Genomic DNA, 12,162 nt, shown 5'->3' with positions numbered 1-12,162 from the left:
CGACAACGACAGGGTCCTAACCTCTCGTTCGGCTTCGCGGTACTTCGCCGTCAGGCACATTCAGAGCATCCCTAACAGTACTTTACGCTCCCGAAGCTATCGACTTTGTCGAACGCGCCAACGGAAAAATCCTTCCATGTCTGCTCGAAAGAACGTCAACGGCGACATCGACCATTGGAGCGATTATCTCCAGGCAACCAGCCTTCAAGTGAACCAGCAGCCGTACGCCGGACTCCAGACATCACCGTTCGAACTCCTGTTCAACTTTGTCCCACGTCGATCAATGGAATTTTCCCCGCTTCCTGACGAGGTCGGCGACGTCCGCGCGAACTGCGACGCTGCAAACGCAAACCTCGCTTACCTTCACGGCATGAAGCGTTCCTACGAAGCAAAACATCGACCAGCTCCATGCAGCGTCGGGGACAGGGTATGGTACACGAACGACCTCGAAACTTGGCCTGCTTTTCCGCGGACCGTACGTTGTCACGGGCCCTGCATCTACCTTTTTTGCGGTTTCCACGTCTCTTGGGGTTCGGGCAAGCCAGCGGGCACGGAGAGAGCAACTAAATATTAGTGCATCATATTTTAACCGGACGACGCGGAAACCTCTTCCACCGACGGGGGCAACCCGCGGTACCGAAAGCGCGCGAAATGTGACGTCTTTGGTCCTGGGCTTACTACTGGTCAGAGCCGCTAAAAGCTTCTTTTTAGTCGAAATGCAAAATATAAGTGGCGCGAACCGTTTCAGTTATTTATAAAAGTAGTTTTTGTTCAGTATTTTAGATCAGAAAAGAAACAATTGCAGTTTATAAAGTACGGAGGCAAGAAACGACCCGTCGACATACCCGCCACCAAGCGGTGGAAAAGGTGGCGCATACTAGAAAGGAGTAGTGGGATCAGGCGCCGACACGGAAAGATCCCGGATGTACGCGGCGGCGCTGTGGACGGACTGCAGGATCCGACCGGCTCCGAGCGTTCCGAAGGCCTACAGCGAGCAGCTTTGTCTTGCGTTTTGGCCGTTTCGCGGTACGGCAGCGCGAAGTGGCTCCCATTCTGAACTGATCTTTACCCCGTGTATGCTGTCGTTTATGGCCAATGAAGTGTCATACCGAATTAGTGTTTAATCGCGCAGCAAATGCAATGAGAGCCGCTCTGGCTGCCCGCTGTATACAGCCTATCTAATGGCGCCCTCTCGCGCCGTCGACACGGAGTGCGGCAGCCGTGAGCGTTCGCTGAACTCACTATTCCTCCTCTATACTCGGCGACAACTTTTCTTGGCAATGCAGTGGAAGGTAGAGGCCCGCGTCCCCTCTCCCATTTTGAGTGTGCGCAGGCTCTCCTCCTCTCCCCGGAAATGGGGAAGGAGGAGAGCCTGCGTACACTCAAAAAGGGAGAGGGACACGGGACGTACCTTCCACTGCATTGCCAAGAAAAGTTGTCGCCGAGTGTAGTTCAAGGCCACTCAAGCAACCCAAGTAACCAAGGACGTCATGAGGGAGGTTATTTTTTGCTTGTTTTTGTAATTTTAATTAGCCTATAACTTTTAAAATAAAGCGAAATTTGAGAAAAGAAAAGTTTCATTAAAGGGGCCCTGCAATCATATTTAAGCGTCTACCTTTTATGCGGTTTCCCCGTCTCTTGGGGTTCGAGCAAGCCAGCGGGCACGGAAAGAGTGGCTAAATATCAGTGCGCCATATTTTAACCGGACGACACGGAAACCTCCTCCACCGACGAGGGCGACCCGCGGTACCGAAAGCGCGCAAAATGTGACGTCTTTGGTCCTGGGCTTACTACTGGTCAGAGCCAATAAAAACTTCTTTTTGGTCGAAATACAAAATATAAGTGGCGCCGAACCGTTTCAATTATTTATAAAAGTAGTTTTTGTTCACTATTATAGATGAAAAAAAAGAAAAAGAAATGCAGTTTATAAAGTACGGAAACAAGAAATGGATGGATGGATGGATGAATACGGCTGAGCCCTTTGGATCGGGCGGTAGCTTACGCCACCTAGCCATTTTGTTTTACCATTTAAGCTTAGAATATTTAAATGTGGAATCTATATTCACTCCGCAGTGCAAAGAAAGTGAGGCTATGAAACCCCCTTGCCATCAGTGAATAAGAAAATACCTAGTTTTCTCTCGATTTCTGCCACCATTCACTTAATCTTTGCTTGGTAATCTCTACAGTCTTGAAATCCACTGACCCGTCGACATACCCGCCACCAAGCGGTGGAAAAGGTGGCGCATACTAGAAAGGAGTAGTGGGATAAGGCGCCGACACGGATAAATCCCGGATGTACGCGGTGACGCTGCAGTCGTATGGACAGGAGGATCCGACCGGCTCCGAGCGTTCCGAAGGCCTTCAGCGAGGGGCTTTGTCTTGTGGTTTGGCCATTTCGCGGTATGGCAGCGCGAAGTGGCTCCCATTCTGAACTGATCTTTAACCCGTGTCGGCTGTCGTTTGTGGCCAATGAAGTGTCATGCCGAATTAGCGTTTAAACCCGCAGCAAACGCAATGAAAGCCGCTTTGGCTGCCCGCTGCATACAGCCTATCCAGAACACGCTTTAGTGGCGCCCTCTGGCGCCGTCGACACGGAGTGAGGCGGCCGTGAGCGCTCGATGAGCTCACTATTCCTCCTCTAGTTCACGGCCACTGAAGCCAGGACTTACGACGTCATGAAGGAGGTTATTTTTTGCTTGTTTTTGTAATTCTAAATTGCCTATAACTTTTAAAATAAAGCGAATTTCGCGAAAAGAAAAGTCACTAAATTACTACGTTCAGTGCGCTCAGGTTCGGTGCAAATTAAAAAACAGTAAAAAGTCCTTGCAGGGCCCCTTTAAGTTACTACAATTAGTGCGCTCAGGTTCGGTGCAAGTTAAAAACCAGTAAAAAAGTCCTTGCAGGGCCGCTAATGATAAAAAGTGGCGCTGTTGTCGTATTTAGCTTAGATATTTAGCTCGGTCTCGGTGGACGCCAGCGGTCCGGGTTTCAACCGAGGAGGTTAGAAGTGCTAGAAGGCGGCACGTTGCAATATTGGTGACAAGGAGGTTAGAAGTACTATGCTCTGTTTCACCTTATGATGTACCGCAGAAAAGGTTACAGGCGCGAGCTCCTTGCTCTGGGGCAGATCTCGGCGGCACAAGCAGCTGCCAACAGCTCGCGCTTCTAGCCTTCGCTGCGGTACAACATAAGGTGAAACAGAGTATAGGAGAGGGCACGTTGCAATATTGGTGAAGCCCAGTCATAAAAAAGTTTAAATGATGTTGTGGCCAACGTGACCGTAGATTTCTCTGGCAATTGGTGCGCGTGATATGTCACGTGGGAGATGGATGGTTGATTGTAGGACCCCTTGCAGGCTTGCGCGCGCTCCGTCCGGTAGGTTTTATCAGATCGAAGGCTGGACTGTGATGTATTCTAGTACCCCATCGCTAGACGAAGGCTAGCTACGGTCACGTGATGTGGTCACGTTGGCCTGGGCTATGTTCCAAATCTTACCCGAGTAACCTGCCTCCTACGTCAGCGGGTAATACCACGTGACATCGCGAGTAAACGATCCGCGACTCGATTTTGGAACGGCTGGGATAATCACCTGGATACTACGCGGATTGGCTTCGTCTTGGGCGACGACAAAAAGAAAACACAGCAGCGATGGCAGAAAATAGCAGACGATCCTTTTCACTGATCCTTTTGATCATGGAGAAAGCACCCGAAGAACGGTAATATTAATGACGACGCGGTGTTTTTTGAGGTGGATCCACCAGCTCCTTTAACTCACCTTCGTCTTGAGCTGTATATTGAGATAAAAATTACTTACTCCTTATAGCTAGACATAAAAAAAAGAAGTGTTTTTATTACATACAAAACTTGAAAGTATAAAACAGAGAGGACGAGGACGGGAACAGGACATCTTTCATTTAGCAACAACATAGAATGGCACAACGATAAAAAACCGCCCCCCAAGGGTCTCAACGTTCTCAAAGAGGGAAAGGAGATACTAGTTATAAAGGAAAGGGAATACACTAAAAGAAAAGTTTGAAAAGCGCGTCAGTAGTCTAGTTATTTTCGATTACTTAGAACTAACCTTGGTCATGTCAGTGATAATGCGGAATTATTCTTGTTTCCAGTCCAAAAAGGGAATTGTACTATAAATATAAAAGTTTAAAAACCTGTAGCGTCACGACGAGGTGTCAATATTCTAGTCATCTCTGGTGTTAAGAATTCGACCTCTGTCTTTGTCAATGATAATGACGGTTCTAAGTAATCGAAAATAACTAGACTACTGACGCGCTTTTCAAACTTTTCTTTTAGTGTATTCCCTTTCCTTTATAACTAGTATCTCCTTTCCCTCTTTGAGAACGTTGAGACCCTTGGGGGGCGGTTTTTTATTGTTGTGCCATTCTATGTTGTTGCTAAATGAAAGATGTCCTGTTCCCGTCCTCGTCCTCTCTGTTTTATACTTTCAAGTTTTGTATCTATTAACCAACACGCTCGTTTTCAACTGTTTTTATTAATCAGCGCGATCGCTGCAATTCTAGTCACGGTGCCCTAAGCGCATATTTTCCACGCATTGTAATATGCACCAATTGTGTTTTGCAGAAATATATTCCACACGGTGTAGCGGTACAGTGCGAGAGTGCTTTCTCCAGAATGATATGAAACTCACGTTCGCTTTGACGCGAATGTGATTAGAGTGAAATTTTCGAAGCCTTCACTGCTTTACAAACGTTATCCTCTCATTACACACACTCTGGAGAAAACAAAAAAAAAAAACTACATTATCATACACTGAGTTCAAACATTTTCGGCCTTGAACGTGAGAATACGGCATTCCCCCAACGCCGAGGGCGAGGACGCGGAGAAGCTCCTGTGTACGCTCGCACTCGGATAATAACAATTATACCTTCCCGGGGAAGGTGGACTGTCTAGACGTAATGGAGTCAATTCCTGCGCTGACAACAGCAAATCGCAATAACCACACATGCTGCAGCTAATTCTTTGTCATTTCGAACGTCCGCCACCAAAACCAACGGAGCAAGCGAGCTTTGACGGCTGTCGGCGCAGAAAGCAGACGACGAACAGATCACGTGACGTATTTACTCGACTTGATCCGACTTTACCCCCCGATCGAGGAGGGTAGCGCGAGTAATTACTCCGGAGCAAACAACCCGCTTCTGGAACGCGGGTTCTGACGTCATCGAGTAAGCCCGAGTAAGTTTTGGAACGCCACGGTACGAAACTTGTACTCCGGAGTCGGATCGAGTAAATTTTGGAACACAGCCAAGCTCGTTGGGCGAGTTAAGCCACCGGACGGCCATCTTGCTCGTATACAGATCGCGGTTCTGCTAGCGTTGTAGAGGCTGGCGGCAGCGTACAGTAGACACGTTTTGTTCTCGTTCGTCGTCATTCGCCGAATAAGCTTTTGAAATGTAAGCGCTGAGGCTTGCCGTTGTAAACACGTAGAAAATTTTACGAAAGCGCAGGGCCGCAGGGAAAAGGCACAACTCGTTAAAGCAAGTTTCTCCAGTCTCGGGGCGGGATCAAAGTTTTCTTGGCACGCCCAAGTGCTGCGTCTCTGCGCCTTCGTACGCTTGGATACTAATCAAGAATCGACGCCGTGTGGATGTGTTTTGCGAATGCAATGTGCGTGAAGCCGTATGCAAAGGCACAACTCGTCGAAAGCAAGTGTCACCGGTCTCGCATCCTGATCAAAGCTTCATTGGCACGCCGAAGTGCTGCGTCTCTGTGCCTTCGCACGCTTGGATGCCGATCACGATTCGTTTCGGCGCCGTTTGGATGTGTTTTGGCAAGTGCAATGTGCGTGAAGCCGCGTGTACTTCTGGGCAGCGTTTCACTTTTACTCTGACTGCTGTATTTGTAACTTGCGGCACTCGCGGTCCAGAAACGAGCCTGATCCGGTGTCCAGTGGCGACGGAAGAGGGGTGAAGGGAGGGGAAGGGGGCGGCATCAGCGGAGGGACTTTTTTGTTTTGTTTTAGACACTTATGCCAAACAAATCAGTAGTACAAAATATTTATTTACTTTTTGTGGCTTTTTTCTGCTGCATTGCGCTTTTGTAAAAATTTCCGCGTATTCTCCTCGGCAAGTCTCAACTTTTTCACAGGATCTTAAAGGGACACTCAAGCGGTTTTTGGAGAAGCTACATTTTGGTGCGATGGTGTTAAGGAAGTGTCAGTGAATGAGTATCTTCAGTTTTAGAAGGCAGAAACGCCTATTAATCACGCAGGAATAAAATACGTGCGGACTCTTTTCTGTACTTGCGAGGACCAATGAAATTATCGTATGTTTGAAAATTTTGGCGGTCTTTTTAAAGTTTCGCTAAAAAAAAACAATTTTCAGTTCATTTAAATATGTTGTGCATGATAATTTCACAAGACGTAAAATATTTCTAGTTTAGAATACGCGATAGCGCAATCGCCGTTTCACAAACAAGGGACTACGTTTTCTATTTGCCTTCCTCCGCGGGGGGTGAATTTCCCGTTCCCCAGGGATGCGCGGAAGCGCACGTATCTCCGCGCGTTGCAGGCCGGTCGTGCCGGTCGCGGGCCGGCCGGCTCCTTCTATCCGCAAACGTGGCGTCGGTGGTGATCGTCGGAATGGACGGCCTGGTGAAAGCTCATCGTTTCGCGTAAAAGCGCTATCCTTGACTGTGAATTTTCGTCGTGTTTCGCTATGATAACCCAGCACGTACTAGAGGGGAACATCCACCTACTCGTGCGGCGATGTCGTGGCGGCACTCTCAAGATAGCAGAAACGCCCGTGCCGTCGTGTTTGTTTACTTCGACTACAGTGGTGCTTTCTAAGCATTTGTGTCCTCGAACATCGCCCGGATTTCTGATTTGGCGCATTTCATGCGTGTGTTCAAGTTCAAGGTATTACTGGCGCGTACCGTATAAAGGATACGAATTTTCACGCCTTTTCATCACCGGAGAAAAGTGATTAGTATTAGCAATCCTGAACGCTCGCAACGTTTATCTGATCACGAAATCATATTTCTACGTTGCTATATCGCTGCTAAGATTACATTGTCCTTTATAATCGTAGAAAAGGCGTGTGGCGATATTTGTACTATTGCAATGTCGTGTATTGGAGTCGTGATCGTCCAAGACAGCGCTGCATCTTTTTATTTTATTTTTTTCATTCGCTGTACCCTGCAAGCCTATCAAGAAAAAATAATAAAGCTTTAGACTAGAAAACTGTCTGTCTATATTCTGTTACGGTATTGAGTAGCAGTGCGTCCCCTTTTTTAGAGGGGCCGCTGACACAGCTGACGGCGGCGTACAGAAGCGGTCGCCGTGCTGACGACCCGCTGCGCTTGTTGTAGTGGTTACAGGTGTGTGTACGCGCGGCGCAGTGCGGTCGTTCCGGTTGCAACGAACGCAGTCGTAGGTACGCGCTCGTTGCACATGTCTGAACCAGCCTACCCCCCGTTCTCCCGAGGCGAAAATCAACGTGGCGACATCGTTTGACATCACGTACCAGAGGTAACGCTGCGATGTCAAACGTTGGTTTGGTTACGACTTGCACCAACCGCAAATCGAAGAACGCCCGAAAAGGTCTGCGTTTCGTCGTCCTCGGAACCCGAACATGACTCCGAAGCGCTGCTATCGTCCACATCGCACGTCGGAGTGGCGTCATAGGAAATCATCCCCAGGTCGGCTGTCCGCCGAAGAACTTCGATCTCTAACGGCGTCAGGTCCTCGAGCGTAGAGAACTCCGCCATGATCGAAGCTCGAATGACAAAGAGGCTCGGCCGATGCGGCTACCTCGGGATCACTGCGCGACGGAACGTCGTCCAACGCCATTGGCCCGAGATCCTTTTGATAAGCGCGCGACGACCAATGAGAGTGGTTTCGTTTTCGGATGGATCCGAGGTTTGGCGGCCTTCAATTACATTTTTATTAAAGAAATAATCACCGTATGACTATACTTTTTGGTTTGTAGGGATACTTAAGGCGTCTAAATTCAGCTGTCATTATCAAAACACGAACTCAAAAACCACTTGACTGCCCCTTTAAAAATCCTTTTTGACGAATGACGACGAACGAGTAGAAAACGTGTCTTCAGCACGTTGCCGCCAGCATCTGTAACGCTAGCAAAACCGCAAATCCTCTATGAGCAAGATGGCCGTCTTGTTTTATTTATTATTATAAATAAAACTTAAATTTATTAAATAAATAAATAAATAAAATAAAGGGATTTATTATTTACCTTCGAACCCCCACAAGGCTGTGTCCGCCCCTCCGATCCCAATCCGGCCCAGGTTCCCATGGACCCATTGGAGCGCAGGGCTCGTCTCGCCAGAAAGGCGCGACCTGCTGCCTTCCTCAGGAGGAATGTTTCCTCCCGTCTGGATGCACTAGATGGGAGAGGATTTGCCTCCGTAAGCTTCATACGCAAACGGCGCTGACAACAGTGTGGAGGGCTAGATTTCACCGCCCTATTTCCGAGGATGATGTTGGCCTCACTCCCCCAGTGCAAAGTGCCGGCGAAGTGCCCTCACATTATATGGGACTGTCCCAAGCACTCCATGCACAGGGCGACCGCGACCGCGGTTAGTATAGTCAAAGCGCATTGAAAATGTCCCATACCGATGGATTGAGAGCTCAAAGCTATCAAAGCGTGTGTACTTATGATCGCGGCAGAAATGTAAACATGCCGGGGTAGTGGATCGTTGTGGCCTCGGAAGTATACAACAGAGCAGCTTGGCAGTTGCAGAAACACGCGGCACTGAGTATAAAACAACTACAAAAAATGTTATTCCAGACGAAAAGCTTGTTTAATTTTAAATATAGAACATTTTAACTTCAAAAGAAAAGCTATCGCAACATCTTGGTGGCACTTTAAGTGCAAGGTGCTTGCGTTTTGGGTCCCCGGCAGAGAAACGGTTTTGGCCGTCCGTAACGCGAGATAAAGTAGCGCCCGTTATTCCAAAACTCCCTATATTCTCGAGACACTTTTGCTTGTTAAGCTAATTTTTTTTAAAACTAATGCTTGTTTGACCTGTTCTGTTTGGAACTGTGCTTGAAAAGTGTAGCTTATGTCAACAGGGCACACTTATTGAATTTCGCAATTGTACCTTCATCCGTTTCTTTAGAAAATGTCTTACTGGTTTAGCAGTGGACTGATGTGGTCCCACTATAAATTGATTACATTGATCATACTTCATTTCACTTGAGAAGTCACACTTCCATTATCCATAGTATTTGGTTCATGCAGAGCCACTATGCCTTTGCAGTCAAAATGGTTCAAAAATAGCCCTCTTTATAGAACGCGTGACAGCATGCGACTAGTTTTGAAGTTATGGAAGTGGACTGGGATGGTACTTGTAAGGCAAACAAGGCAAACTTCGATCCCCTGACCTTTCCGAATTGATCTGGGTTTACATATATGCTATGTATTTGTTGACCGAACTAAATGAAGCGTTGTTGAATCCCACAAACATAAAGCTGATATTAATTTTACATTATTTAATATCAAGGTTCTTCAGAAGGTTGACGCTTAATAAGTTTTGAAGGCAGTTAGGCTCATGATGAAGACAGAAAACAAAGGAAATCCAGCCTCTTAACTTTATTTTCTTCAGTCTGAAATTTAAAAATGCTCGAGTTATCTATCGAATGGCTTTAGCCTTAATCACTTTCTGTGGTGACATCATCCTCCACCTTTGCCATGCCGACGATTAACTCTTTTTGTTTGTTCTGCTGCTCATTTCAGGATTTCAAGCAAGATGTATGCCAGTATGCTCTGGCACATTCAAGACTCAGTTTGTGAAAGTGTTCAGCATCAAGATGCCTTCATAACAGGAGCAAGTGTACCCCAAGACTCTTTTTTGCATAATAAAATGTATAAAGGCACCACCATACCCTGTGTGCTCATGCAGATGGCCTATATGCCAATGCACCAATAGGCCAATACACCAATAGCCCCATACACCTATAGGCCCGTACACCTATAGGCCCATACACCTATAGGCCCATACACCAATATGCCCATACACCTATAGGCCGATACACCCGTAAGTGTCAATAAACCGACAGGCTATGGGAATTCTCTATGGAAATTTTTGCTAGGGCGGGAGCACCGCAAAAGTAGACTGGTTGCTGTCTGCTTCAATTTGCGTCACGGGAGTCGCATAGACACTAGCGCCAGTTGAACCTCTAGCGTACATTATAATAACTCTATGAGCTGAACAAGGAAAACCAGGACACAAAGGACAGGACTGGACAGACACACCGCTGTACTTTCCTTCGTGTACTGTTTCTCCGTGTTCAGCGGGCCCGATGGCCAACAGGGGGGGATCGGTGGCCGAGTGGTCTAGCGCACACCAGGTCGGAGCACGTGGAGCGAAAGCTCGCGCTGCAGAACCCAGGGATCCTGGGTTCGAGCCCCACCCCTGCCCGTTTCGATCTGGATGAGCATCGTACCGGCGTGCGGTCGTGTATCACTACTGCGTGATGCACGTTAAAGACCCCAGGCTAGCGGCTGTACCGCACTGGCTAAATTTCTCATCTACAGCTGGGAGACTCGTCGCCCCTGTGAGGCAGACCAAGTTCTAGGCTGTATAAACACACACACAACCCAATTTGTTTTTTTATGGCCAACAGGATGTGTTTTTGTTTTTAAAAGCTCCTAGTTTCAAGGTAAGTGATAAAACACATGCCGACTTTTCTTCTTTCTGTTTGTTTTTTGTTATGAGCCATCATCTTGATTTCTGGAGCTGGCAGAAAGCAAGGTGGATATGAACATGTACCCATATCTTCGTTTCCTGGATTTTCACAACTTTGGGTGGACTTTTTTTTTCTTTTTTTCTTTTTTTGTATTTTACATACTAATTTTTTTTTCTTTCATATCAAGAATGCGGAGTGAATGGTGAAAAGTTGCAGGTGAATCATCAAATTTTATGCACTCATGTTTCAAAATAAAGTTTTAACCAAATTTGAGATGTAAACCTCTTTGGGCAGTTATGCCAAGCAGAAATAGTTTTGTAACGCAGCTGTTTACATGTACCGCAGCACATGTAACGCAGCTCAAACTTTTTTAGTGCAGGAGCATTGGATCAGGAAATGGCACAAAAATGCACTTAACACTAGTAACATTTTATAGGCTTAGTGGATATGATGAATACTGTGCACGTATTGTAAAAATTATAAATGACTAGCTGTCAGTAGGGGTGTCCAAACAGGACACTACAAAACGTACAACTCCGACAAATCGTGAAGATTGAAGCGGACGCATCCGCTTCGCGCCCGATTCAATTTTCACGATTTGTCGGAGTCGTGCGTTTTGTAGTGTCCTGATTGGACACCCCTAAAGCCTAAATCAACGGTTAATGGAAATTAAAAAAAAAAGAAGAAACATATTTATTAACAAAAAAAAAATATTAGTCTTTACTTGCTATTTCTTTCCTCCAGTACCATCCCCGCAGTTTCCCTAGAAGGCAAGTGGAATATACCTGTAAGCGGTTTGGTTTTGCTCGCTACACTAGCTCTTCCACATGAGAACCCCGATGGTTTCAGAAACTCAGCACTCAAAGATAAGTTTTAAGTAGACAGACGTGGCTTGCTATCTTAACGTTAACACTCCCAGGTGTGATGAAAAAAGTAATCTTTTGCCACTGATGCTCCCTCTTTGATGAAACTCGTTTGTCTTAATTCCCGCTGTATTTTTGTTTTCTAATTACCGTTAGAAAGTCACGTGCAGCCCAATCTTGCATACTTACCCTTTGCGGCATTTCTCCAATCGTTCTTTGGCGTGGCGCATCTACGTCATTGCTGTCCTTTCAATGTCATTTAGTGTTACCTCTACTTCCTTGTCGTTTTATTTTTCTGCTAGGACACCTGTAAGATATATATATATTGGTATATGCAAATTTAAGACAAGTAGTGGTAGTAGGGATACTTGTTTAGAAGATGTTAGCAACTTCAAGGCGCAGCTAGGCTACTCAGAAAGGCAAGTATACTGAAAGCATAATATATATTTAATTATCGACTGGTTTTGAGAGATCAGCAACTGTGAGTACATGGGACAACTGGGAAAGGGTGCTTTCAGGTTGTGCATGGTTACCTCCCCGACATACATGCCCCTATAGGGCATTCGCAAAAGGACCTCCTGTAACACTAGAAGATACCATACAACCCTCCCACGC

General features: G+C 46.6%; 1 protein-coding gene across 1 annotated transcript in view; it reads right to left on the bottom strand.

The window, feature by feature from the left end:
* Nucleotides 1–12,162, bottom strand: part of LOC120846341 (midnolin) — a 44,851-nt gene that overhangs the window by 13,841 nt on the left and 18,848 nt on the right. The window contains exon 2 of the mRNA XM_042289357.1: nucleotides 8,229–8,376. Coding sequence (XP_042145291.1) covers nucleotides 8,229–8,296 — 68 coding nt within the window. The 5' untranslated portion in view covers nucleotides 8,297–8,376. The remainder of the gene's footprint in view (nucleotides 1–8,228; nucleotides 8,377–12,162) is intronic.

Source organism: Ixodes scapularis, unplaced genomic scaffold, assembly GCF_016920785.2.
Source record: "Ixodes scapularis isolate PalLabHiFi unplaced genomic scaffold, ASM1692078v2 PGA_scaffold12__126_contigs__length_90152505, whole genome shotgun sequence".
In the NCBI taxonomy this organism is placed as follows: Eukaryota; Metazoa; Arthropoda; class Arachnida; order Ixodida; family Ixodidae; genus Ixodes; species Ixodes scapularis.
Note: the sequence above shows the minus strand (reverse complement) of the source record. Positions and strands in the feature narration are given on the sequence as shown.